Source organism: Erpetoichthys calabaricus, chromosome 8 (assembly GCF_900747795.2).
Source record: "Erpetoichthys calabaricus chromosome 8, fErpCal1.3, whole genome shotgun sequence".
Taxonomy (NCBI): Eukaryota; Metazoa; Chordata; class Cladistia; order Polypteriformes; family Polypteridae; genus Erpetoichthys; species Erpetoichthys calabaricus.
The window spans coordinates 132,083,059-132,105,718 of record NC_041401.2 but is presented as its reverse complement, the minus strand read 5'-3'; the positions used below and the strand labels follow the sequence as shown (position 1 = coordinate 132,105,718).

General features: G+C 41.9%; 1 protein-coding gene across 1 annotated transcript in view; it reads left to right on the top strand.

Moving 5' to 3' along the window:
- Nucleotides 1-22,660, top strand: part of LOC114656077 (solute carrier family 35 member E2B-like) — a 105,871-nt gene that overhangs the window by 37,937 nt on the left and 45,274 nt on the right. Inside the window, exons 2-3 of the mRNA XM_028807485.2 lie at nt 11,902-12,391; nt 12,473-12,608. Of these exons, the coding sequence (XP_028663318.1) occupies nt 12,121-12,391; nt 12,473-12,608 (407 nt within the window). The 5' untranslated portion in view covers nt 11,902-12,120. The remainder of the gene's footprint in view (nt 1-11,901; nt 12,392-12,472; nt 12,609-22,660) is intronic.

The following is a 22,660-nucleotide window of genomic DNA, read 5'->3' as shown; positions in this document are numbered from 1 at the left end:
AACCCCGGGCAGGGCGCCAGCCCACCACAGTACAGTACAATCCCTCTTAACTGGCCACCTCGGGACTGGACCCATGACCGGTTGCCGTTTTGGCCGGTTAATCCGATGCATACCTATTTTCTGTAGAAAAATATTTCTAAGGTATGTACTGTAACACTTTGACGTTCCTGAAGAAACCATATCCACAAGGCTTCATCCACGATTTTGCAACGGGTTTTTTTCTCGTACAACAACTGGACAGTGTGGTGTAGCGGGTCCACAGCTCAAGTTAAAATGGTCACTTTTTAAATAAATAATCGCCGCACTCGCAGCTTAGCGAGTATGTGTGGCCGATCGGTTCCTGGGGAATTCGTGATGCAGGCGATCCTAGCTTAAGTGCACAGGTAAGGAGTTGTCCACATCTGTAATTGTTCCCGGGAACTGCTAATTGCCACATCTGATCCACATCCCCGTGATAAATAGAAGCGCGAGGCGGCTAGGGGGAGAACAAGAAAGAATGGGAGGTTAATGGAGAAGGAAGCAGATAGAGGAAAGCCGGTGCAGGAGAGCAAGCGAACGCAGATTCGATAGAGCAAAGGCAGGCAGCTGGGAGGTGAACCCTTGCAGATGAGTGTTTGGCCGACACTCGGTGGGGCTGAAGAAAGCGTTTGCTCCAGCTGAGCGATCACGAAGCTGTAGTGACCGGTATTAAATACGACTGGCTGTTGAAAGGCAGTGGCAGTCGTGGAGGCTTTGGGCTGGTTTAGCCCCAGCTTGGGTTCTTTCCCCAGCGGCCAAGTCTTGGTCCGGATGGAGCCCGACGTTGCCAGGGATCAGAGGGCTACCGGACCAGTGTGGAAGGCAGCTGCACCTGCAGGTAGGGTGACTCCCCTGTTGCGAAGCCCGATGGGAGATGCAGGGGAGCTGCCAGGTAAAAAAAAAAGGCACCTTGGAAAAATCATAAAGGAATATGTAAACGGAAATCACTCTGAAAGTAGGAGCCCTAACACCTTCCAAGAAAGAAGGAAATGCTTACATCTATACTAATAAAAGGCAAAGCCCTCACTGATTCACTCATCACTAATTCTCCAACTTCCCGTGTAGGTAGAAGACTGAAATTTGGCATGCTCATTCCTTACAGGTTACTTACAAAAGTTAAGCAGGTTTAATTTCGAAATTCTACGCGTAACGGTCATAACTGAATCCTGCTTACATACATATATACGTCCATAGCCTGTAGCTCGATCGCCGTGTGAGGCGGCGTTGCGTCCCCCATCCCCATGCCTCCCACGTAGTTGGCTGCCTGCCTATGTTGCGTCTCCCATCCCCATGCCTCACACGTAGTGGCTGCCTGCCTATATTGCGTCCCCCATCCCCACGCCTCCCATGTAGTTGGCTGCCTGCCTTATATAGATTTAAATGCTTAACTCTCTTTTGTTGATTTCATTATACTTTACCCTTTCTCTGTGCAGTTTGTCCCCCTTTGTTGTATCTTAATAATGACAATTTAAATAATAATAATAATTCTTTGCATTTATATAGCGCTTTTCTCACTACTCAAAGCGCTCAAAACGAGCAGAGCAGACACGCTGGCAAACAACACTGAATAATCAAAGGCTGCAAGTACTTTAGCAACCGACCCACTAATGAGTAAATAATAGATTAATTAAATAATTAGAAGACCTAGAAAAGTAGAATGAAAATCAAGATGAAAATACTTTTAGAAAGAAAGAAAAATACATTATTCCTATATAACTGCTTGGTACATTTTAATATTTTTTTTTTTTTTTTTTTTTTTAGCAACGCTAAACTGTTTTTTTCTAATTTCTATATTGTTCCCTAAACACAGAACTTGGGAAATATCAGTTCACTTAATTAGCCCAGGAGTTCAATTAAAAACAGAAGCTGGTTGGAACAAAAACCTGTAGCCACAGTGGTTCACTAGGACCGAGTTTGGGAAACACTGGTTTACATTGTTCAGGTACCCATTTCTTTTATCGTTCCAACCGTACCCCCATTAACATGTCTATCGAGGTGATCACCATCGATCAAAGAACTGTCACTTACCGAGTGGTTTCCTTGCCCGGAGATGGCGCCTGCCTTTTCCATTCTCTGTGTTACATATTGCACAGCCATATCAGGCTCACTCTTGATATCCGGAGGAACATTGTGTCTTATGTATTGATTGACTGGGACAGGTTCAAGGTGTGGACTGATGACGGTACAGGAGATAATTATACTACACAGAAGCACTATAAGAGTGAAATGCTTAAGCCCTTCACCTATGGTTCTGCATGTGAGTTGATGGCTGCCGCTGAATTGTTCGGTTGTTGCTTTCAAGTGTACCGAAGTGGCCAAATATTTTACACCTTTGGAGAACCGCCAATGCCTCTTAAACATCTTAGATTCACAGGTGACAATTTGAGTAGTGGACACTTTGATGTTTATGAATGTTTCAACTCTCAAAAGCTGGATGCGATGTTATCGATGAAACCGGTTGTATGCTTACAACACTTGACAGATGCCGAATGTCACTTCAACACAACTCAAACTGATTATGACAGCAGCAATCCAAGCTGTGAGAAAACAGTAAAAAAGAGGTGTGTCAGACGTCGTGGTACATTTTCTGATGCAGCTAGACGGAAACAACTTTGTGACGCTGCCACCAAATACTCGCAGAAAAATCCACAAGTTAATAGACACGCTGTCACTAAATACTCGCAGGCAAATCCACAAGTTCATAGAGACGTTGTCGCTAAATACTCGCAGGCAAATCCACAAGTTAATAGAGACGCTGCCGCTAAATTCTCGCATGCAAATCCACAAGTTAATAGAGACGCTGCCGCTAAATACTCGCAGGCAAATCCACAAGTTCATAGACACTCTGCCGCTAAATATTCGCAGGCAAATCCACAAGTTAATAGAGCTTCTGTTTCTAGGTACGATCCCAATAATGAAAACTGGCTCATACAAAAACAACAGGTTTGGCTTAAAAAAGCTGATTGTGGATTTGTGTACAACCCAAACATACATTATGAATCTGACAAAACAGTACACATTGGATCCATGGATGTTCACTGTGAGTATTGTCAAGCTCATAGGTGGAAATGCGAGTCTCCTGGTTTGTGCTGTAACGGTGGTAAAGTCTCTCTCACTCCTTTTACATAAGCTTCCTGACCTCAGTTTAAAAAATTTTAAGGCAGTACATCGCCGCTGCGAAGCGCGGGTATTTTGCTAGTATAATATAAAGAAGCACTCCGGATTAAAAAAAAAAAAATTATTTTATTTTATTTTAACAGGCTGGTTAATGCGAGGCCAGTTAAGAGGGATTGCACTACATATTGTTACAGGTTAATTACAATCAGATGCCTTAAACTAATAAACAGTATGCGGTTAATTTCAGTGTATATGATAAAGCCATGTCAGGGATGTGGATTTAAAAAAGAAAGCGAAACCACACTGAAACAAAAGCACTGCTTTGACGCTGGGTGCCTCCAGTTTGCAAAACCGAGCAGAGAACTTATGTACTCCAGGGTTTGAGCTACCGTGAAAATGTGTGTGGCTTTACGGCAAGTTTAGGTTTTATACATCGCGATTTGAGCGTGGAAACAGGAGTATGCCACATTTTTGTGCGTACACACCGTTTATACACAAGGCCTCTGGTGATTTAATTGTCTGAATCTCTCTCTCGTTTTTTACATTTATCCAAACTTGAAGGATGTCTGTGTGAAATCAATCATGTCAGTTTTCCATCCATCCATCCATCCATCCATTGTCTCCCGCTTATCCGAGGTCGGGTCGCGGGGGCAGCAGCTTGAGCAGAGATGCCCAGACTTCCCTCTCCCTGGCCACTTCTTCTAGCTCTTCCGGGAGAATCCCAAGGCGTTCCCAGGCCAGTCGAGAGACATAGTCCCTCCAGCGTGTCCTGGGTCTTCCCCGGGGCCTCCTCCCGGTTGGACGTGCCCGGAACACCTCACCAGGGAGGCGTCCAGGAGGCATCCTGATCAGATGCCCGAGCCACCTCATCTGACTCCTCTCGATGCGGAGGAGCAGCGGCTCTACTCTGAGCCCCTCCCGGATGACTGAGCTTCTCACCCTATCTTTAAGGGAAAGCCCAGACACCCTGCGGAGGAAACTCATTTCAGCCGCTTGTATTCGCGATCTCGTTCTTTCGGTCACTACCCATAGCTCATGACCATAGGTGAGGGTAGGAACATAGATCCTTTTTCACCACGACAGACCGATGCAATGCCCGCATTACTGCGGATGCCGTACCGATCTGCCTGTCGATCTCACGCTCCATTCTTCCCTCACTCGTGAACAAGACCCCGAGATACTTGAACTCCTCCACTTGGGGCAGGATCTCGCTACCAACCCTGAGAGGGCACTCCACCCTTTTCCGGCTGAGGACCATGGTCTCGGATTTGGAGGTGCTGATTCTCATCCCAGCCGCTTCACACTCGGCTGCGAAGCGATCCAGAGAGAGCTGAAGATCACGGCCTGATGAAGCAAACAGGACAACATCATCTGCAAAAAGCAGTGACCCAATCCTGAGCCCACCAAACTGGACCCCCTCAACACCCTGGCTGCGCCTAGAAATTCTGTCCATAAAAGATATGAACAGAATCGGTGACAAAGGGCAGCCCTGGCGGAGTCCAACTCTCACTGGAAACGGGTTCGACTTACTGCCGGCAATGCGGACCAAGCTCTGGCACCGATCGTACAGGGACTGAACCGCCCTTATCAGGGGGGCCGGTACCCCATACTCTCGGAGTACCCCCCACAGGATTCCCCGAGGGACACGGTCGAATGCCTTTTCTAAGTCCACAAAACACATGTAGACTGGTTGGGCAAACTCCCATGCACCCTCCAGGACCCTGCTAAGGGTATGGAGCTGGTCCACTGTTCCGCGACCAGGACGAAAACCACACTGTTCCTCCTGAATCCGAGGCTCGACTATCCGACGGACCCTCCTCTCCAGGACCCCTGAATAGACTTTTCCAGGGAGGCTGAGGAGTGTGATCCCTCTGTAGTTGGAACACACCCTCCGATCCCCCTTCTTAAAGAGGGGGACCACCACCCTGGTCTGCCAATCCAGAGGCACTGTCCCTGATGTCCATGCGATGTTGCAGAGGCGTGTCAGCCAAGACAGTCCTACAACATCCAGAGCCTTGAGGAACTCCGGGCGTATCTCATCCACCCCCGGGGCCCTACCACCAAGGAGTTTTTTGACCACCTCGGTGACCTCAGTCCCAGAGATGGGGGAGTCCACCTCTGAGTCCCCAGGCTCTGCTTCCTCATTGGAAGGCATGTTAATGGGATTGAGGAGGTCTTCGAAGTATTCCCCCCACCGACCCACAACATCCCGAGTCGAGGTCAGCAGCGCACCATCCCCACCATATACAGTGTTGACACTGCACTGCTTCCCCTTCCTGAGACGCCGGATGGTGGACCAGAATCTCCTCGAAGCCGTCCGAAAGTCATTCTCCATGGCCTCCCCAAACTCCTCCCACGCCCGAGTTTTTGCCTCAGCAACCACCAAAGCCGCATTCCGCTTGGCCTGCCGGTACCTATCAGCTGCCTCCGGGGTCCCACAGGACAAAAGGGTCCTGTAGGACTCCTTCTTCAGCTTGACGGCATCCTTCACCGCCGGTGTCCACCAGCGGGTTCGGGGATTGCCGCCACGACAGGCACCGACCACCTTACGGCCACAGCTCCGGTCAGCTGCCTCAACAATAGAGGCACGGAACATGGCCCATTCGGACTCAATGTCCCCCACCTCCCTCGGGATGTGGTCGAAGTTCTGCCAGAGGTGGGAGTTGAAGCTACTTCTGACAGGGGGCTCTGCCAGACGTTCCCAGCAGACCCTCACAACACGTTTGGGCCTACCACGCCTGACCGGCATCCTCCCCCACCATCGAAGCCAACTCACCACCAGGTGGTGATCAGTTGACAGCTCCGCCCCTCTCTTCACCCGAGTGTCCAAGACATGTGGCCGCAAGTCCGACAACACGACCACAAAGTCGATCATCGAACTGAGGCCTAGGGTGTCCTGGTGCCAAGTGCACATATGAACACCCCTATGCTTGAACATGGTGTTCGTTATGGACAATCCGTGACGAGCACAGAAGTCCAATAACAAAACACCGCTCAGGTTCAGATCAGGGGGGCCATTCCTCCCAATCACGCCCTTCCAGGTCTCACTGTCATTGCCCACGTGAGCATTGAAGTCTCCCAGCAGAACGAGGGAGTCCCCAGAAGGTATGCCCTCTAGCACCCCCTCCAGGGACTCCAAAAAGGGTGGGTACTCCGAACTGCTGTTCGGTGCATACGCACAAACAACAGTTAGGACCCGTCCCCCCACCCGAAGGTGAAGGGAGGCTACCCTCTCGTCCACCGGGGTAAACCCCAATGTACAGGCTCCAAGTTGGGGGGCAATAAGTATACCCACACCTGCTCGGCGCCTCTCACCGGGGGCAACTCCAGAGTGGTAGAGAGTCCAGCCCCTCTCAAGGAGATTGGTTCCAGAGTCCAAGCTGTGCGTCGAGGTGAGTCCGACTATATCTAGCCGGAACCTCTCAACTTCGCGCACTAGCTCAGGCTCCTTCCCCTTCAGAGAGGTGACATTCCACGTCCCAAGAGCCAGTTTCTGTAGCCGAGGATCGGACCGCCAAGGTCCCCGCCTTCGGCCACCACCCAACTCACACTGCACCCGACCTCCTTGGCCCCTCCCATAGGTGGTGAGCCCATGGGAAGGGGGACCCACGTTGCCTCTTCGGGCTGTGCCCGGCCGAGCCCCATGGGTGCAGGCCCGGCCACCAGGTGCTCGCCATCGAGCCCCACCTCCAGGCCTGGCTCCAGAGTGGGGCCCCGGTGACCCGCGTCCGGGCAAGGGAAAACGCCGTCCAAAATTGTTTTTCTTCATAGGAGGTTTGTTTAACCGCTCTTTGTCTCATGTCATGTCAGTTTTACATTAATTAAATATTTCAGAAATCTTGTAAAAACGTTTTTGTTATGCTGTTTTCAGAGTATCTTATATGAGTGATTTAACTTCATTTTTGCCTAGTCTCTGTACAAATCCTGATTTACGAAATTGTCTGGATTGACGTTCCCTGTAGTCAATCTTAACAATTCAAATATATGACTTGTGCTTTTACTACATTCGTCACATTTTAGGGCTTATACCCATGAATATAAGTTTGTCTTCAAAAACCAAGTGACTGACACAAATTTAGCATTTGTAAATTTGTATTTAGTGTGCTGTTTTTCCCATATTTCTATAACTGCACATCTCTGTGTCTCTATTAATGCGATACATGTTGTATTACTAGAGTGAGCTTTGTGCTTTGAAACATTGAAATACTAATTTTATTTTAATATTAACAAATAGAGCATCTGATTTCATAGATAGATAGATAGATAGATAGATACTTTATTAATCCCAAGGGGAATATATATATATATATAATATTTATATATATATTTATATATATATATTTATATATATATTTATATTTCATCAGAATAGTAACTTTCTCAAGTTAAATAAAGAGAAAACTGAAATCTTAGTGATTGGCAATAATGGATACAATGAGGCTATTAGAAATAAACTGGATACATTAGGATTAAAAGTCAAGACGGAGGTAAAAAGCTGAGGGGTAACTGTTAACTGTAATCTAAATTTTAAATCGCATATTAATCAGATCACTAGGACAGCATTTTTTCACTTAAGAAACATAGCAAAAGTTAGACCTCTTATATCATTGAAAGATGCTGAGAAATTAGTTCATGCTTACGTTTTCAGTCGACTAGATTACTGTAATGCACTCCTCTCAGGACTACCCAAAAAAGACATAAATCATTTGCAACTAGTGCAGAATGCAGCTGCTAGAATCCTAACCAGGAAAAGAAAATCTGTGCACATTTCTCCAGTTTTGATGTCGTTACACTGGTTACCTGTGTCATTCAGGATTGACTTTAAGGCTTTATAAACCATAAGCAGAGTTTTAAATAATCTCGCTTCATCTTATATATCGGAATGTCTGACACCTTATATTCCAAATCGTAACCTCAGATCCTCAAATGAGTGTCTCCTTAGAATTCCAAGAGCAAAACTTAAAAGAAGTGGTGAGGCGGCCTTCTGCTGTTATGCACCTAAAATCTGGAATAGCCTGCCAATAGGAATTCGCCAGGCTAATACAGTGGAGCACTTTAAAAAACTTCTGAAAACACATTATTTTAACATGGCCTTCTCATAACTTCACTGTAATTTAAATCCTGATACCCTGTATATCCAATTCATTATAATAACTATTCATGGTGGCTCAAAAATCTGTACTAACCCCTGTTTCCTTTTCCGGTGTCCTTATGGTGGTGGCTTGTGCCACCACCATCTACTCAAAGCACCGTGATGTTCCAACAATGATGGATGGATTAAAAGCCAGAAGTCTGTATGTCCATCAGCATCAAGTGACTCTGTGAGAACCCTAACTACAAAGAGGACTATTTCATTTATGTTAGGTAGAATGCCCAGAGGGGACTGGGTGGTCTCGTGGCCTGGAACCCCTGCAGATTTTATTTTTTTCTCCAGCCATCTGGAGTTTTTTTTTTGTTAATTTTGTCCACCCTGGCCGTCGGACCTTACTCCTTTTCTATGTTAACTAATGTTGTCTTATTTTAATTTCTTATTTTGTCTTTTATTTTTCTTTTGTTCATTATGTAAAGCACTTTGAACTACTTTTTGTATGAAAATGTGCTATATAAATAAATGTTGTTGTTGTTGTTGTATCACCAAACCAATTAGCTGATTCATTAGAAACTTGCCTCTATTTTTACTTTTTACAACTGTTATTGGCATTGCCAGTGAGCAATTTAAGGTCACATCACACATTTCTATGCACATAATTATGGATGCATGCGAGGTTTCTTCCTCAACTGCAGCCCAGGTTAATATGTGTCTAAGTTAGTTTGTAGCGGTCAGGAGCCGCTAAGATTCACACCGCCAACGAAGACGGTGATTTATTTATTTTAAAAGCAGAGATCCCAGGAACGTCCCCAGCCTTGGATCGACCCACACACTCTCACCACAGAGACAAATAAACACACTGGGAATGACAAACAATTATAAATATAATGACATGACTTGAGAAATGAAGACAGTAATACCACCCCTGACCCCTTCGGCGATATTACACATACACAAAATAAACACAAACACCACACAGCCAAGTCCATATATAAGAAACAGGTTGAAAGATGAATAGTGACCAAGTTATGTCCAGCGAATCTGTAAGTTGCAATGGAGAAGGGAAAATATAGTCCTACCGGTATTTACTGATGAGGTTGAGGGTTGATGGTTGATTCGGGAGCGCTCCACTGTTCCGAAAAATCCAATAATCCAATACAGCTCTCAGTGAACAAGTAGACAGACAATCCAGTCCCCAACAAACGAATACAGTCCAAGACAAAAATGATCACAGTTCAAATAATAGCAGGAGAGACAACAAATAATAGCAACAATACAAACCAAAAACAAACTTTTTTTTCTCTTTGCCCTCTGCCCTCCTTTTATCTGCCTGTGGCTACCTTTGACCCCAGCAGCCCCTGCTGGGACTGCTGGGAGATGCAGTTTTTAAGTAGCACTGCTACAATCCCCACCCCCAGGCCGTGGTGTACGGCCGAACCAAGGCTTGAGATTGGAGATGTTTACCGTGTCTATTTTTTTAGTCCCTGGCAATCCCCACTCTATTGCGTAGGTCACAGGTCCCTTCTTTTGGACAACCGTTGCCGGGCCAAACCACTTAGGAGCCAGTTTAGCAGTGAATTTCTCAGAGGCTTTGGAGAGGGGATGAGTCCTGATCCAGACTTTCTCCCCAACCGAGAATTGCACAAGCTTATGTCTCTGGTTGTACGATTGAGATTGTCTGGACTGGGACCTCACCATCCTCTCCTTTACCTGTTGTGTGATGTGTTGGATACTTTGCAGGTGATTGTGTAGTGATGTGTCTGGTTTAGGTGGGTTGAGTTCAATAATCCTTTCCAGAGGACCGTTTATCTGTCTGCCTAAAGCTAACAATGCAGGGGTTTCACCTGTAACCTCGTGCACCGCCGTGTTCAATGCGAACCGCAACTCAGGCAGCCACTTTGTCCAATCCTGATGATGGTCTCCGACGAAGGATGCTATCATGGTCTTCAGGGTCCGATTCACCCGCTCAGTGCGATTGGATTGGGGATGGTATGCTGTAGTTTTGAGGTGAACCACCCCCCATTGTTTCCACAACTCTTCGGCCTCTGAGCCGGTAAATTGCGGGCCCCGATCTGTGATGATGTTCTTCGGCACCCCCCATCGGGTAAATATCTCATCCTTCAGGGTGGAACATATCTTCTTGGCTGTGGCATTAGCCAAAGGGAATGCAGTTTTTAAGTAGCACTGCTACAAGTTTGTGATGAAAACTGAGAGAAAAGCCAAGCAAAATGACACCTTTTATTGGCTAACTAGAAAGATTACAATATGCAAGCTTTCGAGGCAACTCAGGCCCCTTCTTCAGGCAAGATGAATTGGCTTGAGTTGCCTCGAAAGCTTGCATATTGTAATCTTTCTAGTTAGCCAATAAAAGGTGTCATTTTGCTTGGCTTTTCTCTACATTCATAATGGCTAACACGGTACAACACCCTAGTACTACTGATGAAAACTGTAATTTTTTTTTGTGAACTGAGGATAGTTCGTTGTTAGCTAGAGCCCTCAGCAAAGCATGCAAAGAGGATTTTGAGAACATTTCTTTTCCATGGATAACCAAGCAGGTGTTGTGAAAATACCTTATTTATAGCATTGCCTGTTTTTTTTATTTGGTATGCTTTACGTTTTTGTTGTATTATGTGCGCTATATTGTTTGGTTGCTGGCTGTCAAGAAGCTAATCCGTTGCTGGGGGCGTACCTTCACGCAATGTGATGTGGCATCATCGGCACAACACAATTATACAACAGCACAACGGTCATCTTGTTTTCTGTGTTTGGGTAAACATAGAAACAAACTTTGCTTTGTGTAATGATTCTTTATTCTGATTCTCTGGAGTGTTCTTTTTAACTACAAGTTTACTTTTCATTTTCATCTTTGTTAATTTTGATTTCTCTGTCCTCCTGGTAACAACTTTCATTTTGTTTTCCAACCTGCTTTCATTTGGTATCAAATGTATCCTCTGCCATAACAACAACATGGATGGAATAATGAGCAACTTTAAGGTGACAATGGTATTTAGGGAATTACTGCAGATGCAAGGGGAGGTGGGAAAAATAAGAGCCCAGCTTACTAAAGTAGTCAAGCAGGTACAAGGTTTGACTACTTCGTTTCAGCATTTAGTTGCTGAAATTATTATATTTCTGGCAACTAACTTGTTTGCCATTGAAAATAGCACTCTGCGTACTTGTTTTTGTTGAGTGTACAATACATTTTTTCCAATTACATCACCTTTATCTAAAGATACTGTTTAAATGAAGATCAAATTTTAATATGTCCACATATAATTTAAAAAAAAAAACGTGGTATGTACTTGACTGTAAAGGGATCCTCTGAAAAAGATGTAGGGTGTTTGAGAGGATGTTCAACTGGATGATATAAACTTTCCCAGCTAAAGTATAATGGAGATAGAACCATGTATTATCATCTTGTTTAATGTTACCCATCATGTTACCAAAAGAAATTTTAAATGTGTCATATTTATCATCCTTTTTTCAATCATTTGAACCAAACTACATTATAAGGGAACTGTGGATTGTATTTCAAGCTGTTTGTTATGACTAGGTTTACCTTCTGCATTAATCACATAGTCCTCTAAAAAATGGTCATAATTATATTACATTCTGTACAAGTTTTTATTATTCCTCTAAGATGCTATAGTTTCATTTTTTTGTTTTATGTCCTCCAGATAATACTTCTTTGTGAACACTGGAAATCATGATAAAGAGTCCATTGCAAATCCATTGCAAGGAGTGCACAAAATATTTTTTTGAAAGTGGATTACAGCATTCTTTCTTGATGTTTACATGGTTTTATTGCTAATGTCCAGACTTTACATTATTAACAATATTATTATTAGCTTTGAATTCTCTGCCCCACTGGATAAGCTTCACTAACATTACTACTTATGGCAGATGAAGTTAAAAGATCACCTTGGCACTTCATCACATTCTTCAGGAACCAACCAGAGAGAGTTCTGTTGTCTCGTAGTGATAGCTCTTCAGAGGAGCGTGTTTTGAAGATTACTATTACAGAGACAACAGTCATTGAGGCAGACTCTGGGATATGGAACTCACGTGCTCTGGCCTTCCTAGTCCTATGGTATTTTTTCAGCTTCTGCACTCTTTTTCTCAACAAGTACATATTATCACTTCTTCAGGGAGAGCCTAGTATGTTAGGTAAGCTATTTTCTTGGTTTCTCAGTAACCATGAGACTTTTAAATGTGATATATATTTATTTTTTTAATTATCTCCCACAGGGGCTGTTCAGATGTTATCAACAACAATAATTGGCTTCTTTAAAATGTTTATTCCTTGCTGCCTGTATCATCACAAGTCTCGTTCTGAATACCCTTCGAACTTTCTGATGATAATGCTTTTTGTGGGTTTAATGAGGTAATGTTTAAGTTTATAAGTTACATTCAGTGTATTCCTATATGCAGCACATTGATATTAATATGTCCTGAAAACTTCTCCATGTTCATAATAAGAATGACATACTTTAAGTAATATTTGCAATGTTTCACTTTTGGTCAGCAAAGACTGGGTTTTTGTAGAGCTCTGGAATGAGCTATTGTATAAATTCATCATTTTATTTGAAATGTGTTTAATTCTGTTGCCCTTCTGTTTTCTAGTTTATTTTTATGTGATTCATGTTAAATTATCAGTCCCTTTTAGGAATGTTTTAAATTTTTCCAAGTTTCCAAATATTTCCATATTTCTGGAATACATCTTTGATGGTTTTTATTGAACCTAATATATTTATAGTAATAAAATATTCATTTGTAAATTGTATGTTGTATCAAAAACCCTTGATTCTTTACTTCCCAGTATTAGTGGAAAGGGGGCAAAAATAACAATGACATCATAATTACAAGATCTGGCAGAGGTAGGAGTGAGAGCAGTATACTGGTTAATACGTTATACCAGATGAAATTTTTCTTCTGGTATGTTTTAGGAAAAATGCTGTACTGATATACTCATACTAAAAATTAGCTGAAAGTTGCAAACACATCTATCTACTATATAATAAAACACTAAGGTCTTTGTGACCAGTCCCTAGAAGAAATCTGGCGTTGGTATGCTTGGTCAGTGTAGTTTTGGTGGCATGACAAAAGAGGAAGTTCAGGTGTGAGATGCATGAGTTTCAATAAAGGTACACACTGAGAGAGTAAAGTATAAAACTAGTCAGAAGGTGAGAAAGGTGCTTTGCAGATAAAGATAAAGAATCTGTGAAGCAGGCTTTATGGGAATATGCTCAAGAGAGGAGGTGCTGGCAAAGAGATGTTCACACACAAATACAGAGGAAGGGCATTATAGGTACATCAAGAGACAGCAAATGTTTTTTCATTATTCTGCTACCTGTCTTTGACAGGTGCAGTGGTTAGTTTAAACATAACACACATATCTGCAAATGCAAATGGAAGCAAGAATCTTGATTCTTGGTTGGTATACAAGTGTTTTAAAAGCAATGTCTTTGTTTAGCGACTTGTATGTGAACTGTGCAATAAGTATGCCTTTCTCTTTATGAATATTACCCAGTGTGATGTGCCATTCAAACTGATTGGTGATTCAATTAAAATAAGAAGATAGTTCAGGAGACATTCATGCCTTGTGCTTTCTTAGCAGAATTGCAAGTGAGAAAGAACATTTACTTTTATCAATTTTGGAGAAGTGAATATCTGCTATTGAATCTATTTGAGTAGTGCATGTGCACAATTAGTCAGTCTTCTTTCTTTTTCTTCTTCTTTTCTTTGGTCCCTAGCTGGCGTTTGGTCTGGACCTGGTCCTAAGCCCGTACACTGCTGTGGGTGCCAATGGTTGTCGGATTTCATTTTGCAGGCGTTTCCATGCAAGGCGATCCATGGCGGCTGTTCTAGCCTCGTCGAGGCTGAGTCGACGGTTTCTGATATCGTCTTCGACCTGCTTGAGCCATGTTTTCTTTGGTGCCGTTCTTTGGATTCTCCACTGGGTGGGTCGATCGCACCAGAGGAGTTTGTGTGGTAACCGGCTGCCTTCCATTCTGCAGACGTGACCAAACCATTGTAGTCGTCGTTGCTGAATTTGCTCCTCGATTGTTGGCTGTTGATCACCCCGGCGACGGATTTCCTTATTTCGTATTCGGTCTCGGAGTGAAATTCGTAGGATTTGTCGCAGGCATCGCATTTGGAAGACCTCAAGTTTGTTGAGGTCTTGCTTGAGCAGTGTCCACGTCTCTGATCCATAGAGGAGAATTGGCAAAATCAGAGTTTTGAAGAGTCGAATTTTGGTCTTGTTGGAAATGTTGGTTTGCTTCCACAGGCACCACTTTAGGGAAGCAAATGCCACGGTTGCTTGACCAATTCGACTGTGGACCTCTACTGTGGACGCCACTTTCTTCTCCTGGACCAGCGACCCAAGGTATTTGAATTTTTGGACCTGCTCGATCTGCACACCATCGAGTTGCACATTTGTCTGTGATCCGTCTGTTGTCAGCACTTTCGTCTTGTTTATGTTTATTTTCAATCCATATGGCTGGGCGATGTTGGCGATGTTGCAGAGGATATCCGTGGCCTCCACGTCGTCGCCGGCCAGGATGCCACTATCGTCTGCGAACATAAGATCAGTCAGGAAGCCATCCTCACCATACTGGAGTCCTTGTCTGCCTTCGAAGACCTTTCTCATGATGGCGTCGACTACGACGTTAAAAAGCAGTGGAGAAACAACATCTCCCTGGCGGACTCCAGTTCGGATGGTAAACTCATCGGATAATTCATTACGGATGCGTACTTGGCTGGAGGACCCAGCGTAGCTTTCTTGGAGGAGTTTGGTGACTTTCTGAGGCACAAGTTCGGTCTCCAGTGCTTTCCACAGTGCTGGCCAGTGGACGCAGTCAAAGGCAGATCGAAAGTCAATGAAGACAATGACTGCTCTTTTCCCGCATCGGATTCTTTCCTCCATCAGTTGACGGAGGGTGAAGATCTGGTCACTGCAGCCACGGTTTGGCCTGAATCCGGCTTGCTCCTCCTGACTGGTCTGTTTGCGGTGCCACTGCAGCCTTAATTGTATGATCTTCATGAAGACCTTTCCAACAATGGAGAGCAAGCTGATGCCTCGATAGTTCTTGCAGTCTCGATTGTCGCCTTTTTTGTGAATTGGCACGATGGTGGCCTTTTTCCATGATTGTGGTATTAATTCAGTACGCCAGATGGTTCGGATGAGCAGGAGCAATTGGTGGAGTAATGGGTCCCCACCAGCCTTGATCGCTTCGGCTGTGACTTGGTCCTGTCCTGGTGCCCTTCCATTTTTCAGTGTTTGAACGGCGGTCCGGACCTCTTCCATAGTTGGCTCAGCATCAGACATTTGGACCTCTGACGGGTTGATGCTTGGTGGTTCCAAAGGTGTGCCTTGTGGTTGGGGGTGGGGGGGTGGGGGTGTGTGATTGTGGAGCTCCTCAAAGAATTGTTTCCATCGTTGAAGGCGCAATTAGTCAGTAGTACATTTGGCATATTTTTTGTTTTTAATATGTTTCAGTCTAAATTGTATATACAAAGACATAACATTTTTAAACTATACAGTGATACTCATTTTTGGCCATACCTGTACTTCCATTGAGAGTGGTGCAGAATTTACTTGAAATGGACCAGGAAATAAATGAAATCGGAAAAACAAAGAAAGGGTCAAAACCATAAGGCAAGCCTATCTGTTGTCAAGCAAATAGAGGAGAGCAAAAACCAAACCGTAAATGATAGAAAACTAAAATATTTTGCCAAAAAAGTATTTTAGGATAAACCACACAGAAAATTATCATGTATGCACAGTCATGGACAATAGCACCAATGACATCACTTGTCAACTTCCAGGGACAAACCCCAAGCAACTCTCCCTTGCAAAAGAACTACAGAACTCTAAAAAAATTAAATATATTACAAAATCACAATATTGTCCACTCTTTTGTGAGTAAATATGATTTAGTAAAGAGAAAAATAATTTTATCTTGAGTAAGGGATTCAAAATCTTTAAAATAATTGAGTCAAGTCTATAATGTAATGTAAAGTCAATTTGACCATGGCGTCTTTCCTCCGTTGCATGAACCATATCTAATATGAAACCCACATCCTCCCCTCTTGATGTAATTCCATCTTGTGTCTTTAAAGAGACTTGTTGTTATTGACCCTATTGCCCCTCATCTTTTAAGCATGCAGTGGTCCAGCCTGTAATCAAAAAACATAGACTACACCATAGTTCCTTTAAAATTTCTGTTCTATTTCTAAATTGTCTTTCATCTCTAAAGTTCATGAAAATGTTGTTTTTTCACAACTTGTTTTTCTAGAATCATTCCAGTCAAGGTTCACTGCTTCTCACAGTACCGAGTCTGCTCTTTTGAAAGTTACCAATATCTTGATACTTGTAGGTGATTCAGGCATTTGTGCCATTTTGATTTTTCTGGAATTAATTGCTGACACTGATAAGGTAAATCATAATTTACTCCTTGACTGCCTTAAAATTGGGTTGTACAGAGTATAGCACTGGACTGGTTGGCCTGCTACTTTAATCACAGGACTTTTTCTGTCAATATTGAGAATCTGTTCTCCTCATCTGCATTTTGTTTCATGTAGAATCCCATTTCTGTTTTAACATCTGCTCTGTTTTTAATTTATATGCTACATTTAGGGCAGATCGTTAGCTTGGGAGCATGTGCTGATTTTTACAGCGCATAGCAGTACCCACCACACGACAAACCACCTGGATTGGGACCGGAGTGCAGTTTGAGAGTTTTTGGGTTTTTTTTCTGCGGCTGGTGTGCCGATCCTGCCACCAACCCCCAGGTTGGATGCAGATTGTCGTTATACCCAGGACAAAGTAATTGCAAGTTAAGGATCATTAGGTAACACAATATATCCTTTCACTTCTATGCCAATTATATTCAGCTTTGATTGTCCATGAAACCTAACAGCGTCTACTGTTTTTTGACTGCTTGGGGGAGATTTAAGGCTGGTTGGCAAATAATTTTCTCCAGCTGAATGAAAGTAAATCATTAGTGATCTTGTTTGGCCTGCTGAAGGTATTTCAAGTCTCTCTAAAAGCCTAGATCACTTGCCAGTAGAAGTTAAATTAGGTTTTAAATCTGAGTGATTTTTGATCTGGACATCAAATAAAAAAAACAAGTAAACTCAGTTGTCAAGAGTAGCTTTTTCCAGTTTAGAATGATTTTTAAGGTGAAGCCAATATTATCATATATTGATGTAGAGAAAGTGACCAGTGCATTTATTTTTTCCTGTTTATATAATTCTTTGTATATGGATATCCCGTCATCTTTGTTGTGTCTGCAACTGGTACAGAATGCTGTGGCAAGGTTATTGACAGGCACAAAGAAAAGCAGTCACATCATCCTGATTTTAGCTTCCCTTCACTGGCCCCCAGTTTGTTTTAGGATTAATTTTAAACTTCTACTTTTTGCTTTAAAAGCTTTCATTGGCTTGGTTCCACCTTATATTGTTGTCTTGTTCTGCCCCCACCCAACCACCAGGTCATTATAGTCAGTCATCATATCCTTTTTCCATGCCATCTTCTTCAGCCATGATCCTGATATAATCTCTCCAGTGTGTTCTTGTTCTGCTCTCAGGTCTCCTTCCAGTTGTACATGCCCAAAACACCTCCCCAGGGTGGTTGGTGTCCAGGAATCATCCTAATCAGATGCCCAAATTCACCTCAACTGGCTTCTTTCAGTTCGAAAAATCAGTGGCTATACTCTGAGCTCCTCATCTTATCTCTGAGGCTTGGATAAAAATATTACTACAATATTGACGCTTCTTTCCCTTAAAACTGGCAATCTGAATTCATGTCAATCTAATAAGACTGAAAAATGTTATGTGTGTTTGTAAGTTCCTACTCTCTTAGCTCTTAAGTAAAATGACTCTGTGATTAAAGTATTGCTCTACACTTTATACATAAAAGGCGTAAATGCTGACTAATGTGTAATCCTCTTGTATGCTGTATGAATGAGGAACAGAAAATCAGAATCAAACAATCTCTGAGGTTATTTTATAACAACTACACGTTTTTAAATTAAATTAAAAAGTGGGGATCAAAACTGATAGGTAGGTCATCAGATTTGGTCATCCACTGTAATCTGATATATAAAATGAAGATTATTAAATCTGTTGCAATATGCTTGATAAGGTTGTCTCATATAATATAAGAAGAAGACACACACATTTGATTTTTTTTTGTTTGAACTGCAAATATAGGGGTGGGGGCAAAAATGATGTGTTTGTCATCTAATTTGAACCCCTCCCATAAATTGGATGCCTGAAAGGAGAGTATGAAATTATTTGATAAATGTTTGATACTATTGTTGTCTCTCGTAATTTGCACTGTAATTATTTGTTTGTACTAAAAATAGGGAGACCTAAACTGATGGGTTGAAAAAATCAGCTGTTGTATGCAAGACTGGGTAAACCAGTCCCACTTTTCAGACCATTGGCATACAGGTTGGAAGTGAAATTCATCAACAGATCAGTTGATTCATGCTTAATGACATTCCTAGCTCATAGTATAAGAAAGAACAAAACCTACACTTTAGTTCTTTGTTTGACATGAAAATTCTTTTTAGTGATAAAGTATTGAAGCAGAATGTCAGGAGACAATAAAGATAGGGAAGAAAACTGGACAGAAGGTATATTTAACCATAGACTATGACAGGATTAGAGGGTAAGAGTGCTGATCTCAGTGGTGAGAAGTGGTTGATCGTGCCAAAATAAATCTGAATCATATTATATTTGCTGTGGAGAATAAAACATGAATCCCTCATAAACCTGAGGTAAAATTGGGGAAAAAAAGATAGCAGTATCATAAGTTTAGAAACCCAGAAACAAACCAAACATTATAGAAACAGCACCTACCACCTTAGAGGGATCTCAGCTGTTCTCAAGTCTGGACAATTAAGAAGACTGATTTCATGCCTATTGTTTGGAACAATGAAGCTTGAATCTACTATGATTCAAACACATGAAGAAGTTTCTACTAATAGTACTGCATTTCTCATTTTAGCCAATTATTCACTGCCCAATAAGGAAAAGAATATACCAATGGAGGGAAGTCATGAGGCCAAAAAATCTTCGAAAGCTGGCAACCTAGAAAGTTTGTGCTGGAGTCCAATTACAGTATTACTAAATCATTGTACATGAAATGCTTTGCTCCAAAATCAACATCACATATGGACAGCATCTAACTGGTACAGAAAATATGAAAGTCCAAACCCAATATTGTAATAACTGGATACACCTGTATTACTGTATTGTGTTAAACATACAGAAGGCTGAAGGCATTAATTTTGCAATTGAGTCTTCAGACTGTTTCAGTCAATGTGTGGTCAAGAGAAAACAGAGGTCATCTCGAATGAGGGAAAACAAACATTTTTTCCACAAATTCAAACTTAGTCATATTCAGTGGTGAATTTACTGCACACCTAGTCATAATCACTGGTGAATTTACTACACATATTGAGGCAAATCTGTAAGGTTGGGAAGATTTCATGGACAGTTTCAGTTTAGGAAAGATGAATGATGGTGGTTTATGTTTAAGTTTACATTTAATGACATTCTCCGCAAAAGACAGACTTGTTTTTGGAAATAGCCAGTTCCTTCATGCATTAATACATTAACATACATGGCAGGCTCCAAATAGAAAGGGCATAGCGCAACTTGATTATTACATAATTAAGCTACAACATCAGTTTGAGATCTGTAAGCAATTTAAGGCACAGAATGTGGCTGACTACCAGCTTGGACACACATTTTTGCAACCTTGGCTGAAGTCAATGTCAATTTATTTATATAGCATTTAAAACAACATAGTAATGCTGTGGCCAAAGTGCTTTACAATAATAGAATAAAAGAAAAAAAAACAAATTAACATAAAACATAAATAGAAATAAAATATATGAACATAAAATAAAATACATAATAAACAGAAGTAATGTTATATAATCACAAACAGGAAACCATCAGTATTACTGAAGGTCATGGAATGCAAGTGAATAGAAATGAGTCTTAAGTCTTGTTTAAACAGTTCAATTGTAGACAACTCCTTTATGTAATGAGGTAAAGAATTCCACAGGTGAGGCGCAGCAGCTGCAAAAGCCCTGTCCCCCTTAGTTTTACACTTGGTACGAGGGACAACCAGAGACAGCTGACCAGAAGATCTAAGCACTCTAGATGGCTGATGTAAAACACACAGTTCAGATAAATAGGCAGGAGCAAGCCCATGTAAAGATTTAAAAACTAGCAGCAAGATTTTAAAATCAATTCGAAAACTGACAGGCAGCCAGTGTAATGAAGCTAATATTGGAGAAACAGAGTCATACTTTCTTGCCCCAACCAGAAAGCGAGCGGCAGCATTTTGGACCAACTGTAACCTGTGTATCAGGGATTTATTAATCCCAGAATACAGCGAGTTGCAGTAATCGAGGCGAGAAAAAATAAACGCACGAGTAGCTATCTCAAGATCCTTAGAAGATAAAAAAAAGGCTTTATCTTACCCAATAGACGAAGTTGGAAAAAGCAACTCTTGACTACAGAATTTACAGAATTTGAAGAGAGGTTACTATCAAAGGTAACACCTAGATTGCAGACTTGAGGTTTGGAAAAGACAGAAAAAGAGCCCGAGAAGTCCGAGACCAATTTAGGCTTTAGCTGATGGACCCACTATAAGCACCTCTGTTTTATTTTGATTTAGATCAAGAAAATTATTAGCCATCCAGGATCTTAGTTCAGACAGACAGTTGTGGAGTTGATTTGTTGTAGAGTTGCAGACAGGAATATAAACCTGAGTATCATCAGCATAGCAGTGAAAAGAAATGTTAAATTTCCTAAAAATCGCTCCAATAGGGTGAAGGTATATGGAGAATAAAATAGGACCCAAAATGGATTGCCTGAGGAACACCATATTTAAGAGGAGCAGTAGAAGAAGAAGATGAATTAAAAGTCACTGGAAAGTGTCTACCAGTTAAATATGACCTGAACCAGTTAAGTGCAGCCCCTTTAAGCCCAACAAGATGTTCAAGCCGCAACAGCAATATCTCATGGTCAATAGTGTCAAAGGCAGCAGACAGGTCAAGGAGGAGAAGAACTGCCGCATCACCTGAGTCAGTAATAAGAGAGATGTCGTTGAACACTTTCAGGAGTGCTGTTTCAACACTATGATAATGCCTAAAGCCAGATTGGTAGATCTCAAATAAATTATTGGAGTTAAGGTGATCAACCAATTGATTATAAATAATTATTTCTAAAATTTTAGCCAGAAATGGCAGTTGGGCTAAAATTCCAGGATCTAATTCTGCCTTTTTTAGATGGGAATGGACTGCAGCATGTTTAAAAAATGAGGGCACAACTCCCGAACTAATAGAATCATTGATGATAGCTAATAAGGGTGGGCCCAACACATCAAAGGCTTCCACTAAGAGATGTGGTGGTACAATATCCAGAGGACTGGGGGCTGGTTTAAGGGTGTCAATAGTTCTTTTTAGCTGTGAAAGTGAGACTAGATCAAAGGATTCTAAGACAATGTCATGATTAACAGTAGAAAGTTCATAGCCCGTTTGAACAATGCCACGGCGGATAGTATCGATTTTGCTGACAAAGAATGGTAGAAACTGGTCACATGAATAAACAATGCTATTTGATCCCATCGCAGAGTGGGGGTGAATGGCTTCATTAATTGAATTAAATAAGACCCTAGGATTCTTTGAGTGACGGGATACTAAATCGGCAAAGAAGTTTTGTTTGTTATCTTAACTTCAGCCTGGAAATTGAAAAGAGAAGTCCCGAAAATCTGTTTAGAGACAATCAATCCATCTTTTTTTGAACGCCGTTCAGCAGTTCGACAGGTGCGGTGCAGTGAGCATGTATTTTCATTTAGCCAGGGAGTAGGTCTACCCTTATTACTGCGTATCGTGGACGGAGCAACTGAGTCTAAAATCGTTTTACAGGAAGAATTAAATTTTACGACAGAATCATCGATACCATTATTTTGGTCATGCACATAAAGACTAGAGAAAATGGTTTTAAAATTAGATATAATAGAAGAATTTAAAAAGCGTGAGCAGCGTGGGGGACAGCTATTAGTCGGGACATCAACAGTAATATTCAGATCCATCATTATAGAAAAATGATCAGTAAAAGAAACATCACATAAATCAATATTATTCACTGAAATATCATGAGTAAGAATGAGATCAAGGGTGTGACCGAGAGAGTGGGTTGGTGTATTAATATGCTGTATAAAATCAAATGAGTTCAAAAGTGATAAAAAGTCATTGACCAAAGGTTTCAATTGACATCAAACATGAATGTTGAAATCACCAACAATAAATACTTTATCATGAGAGAGGGTGATATCAGCCAAGAGATCAGAGATGAAAGTATCATTAATTACAGGAGGTCTATAAACCATGGCAAACAGCAGAG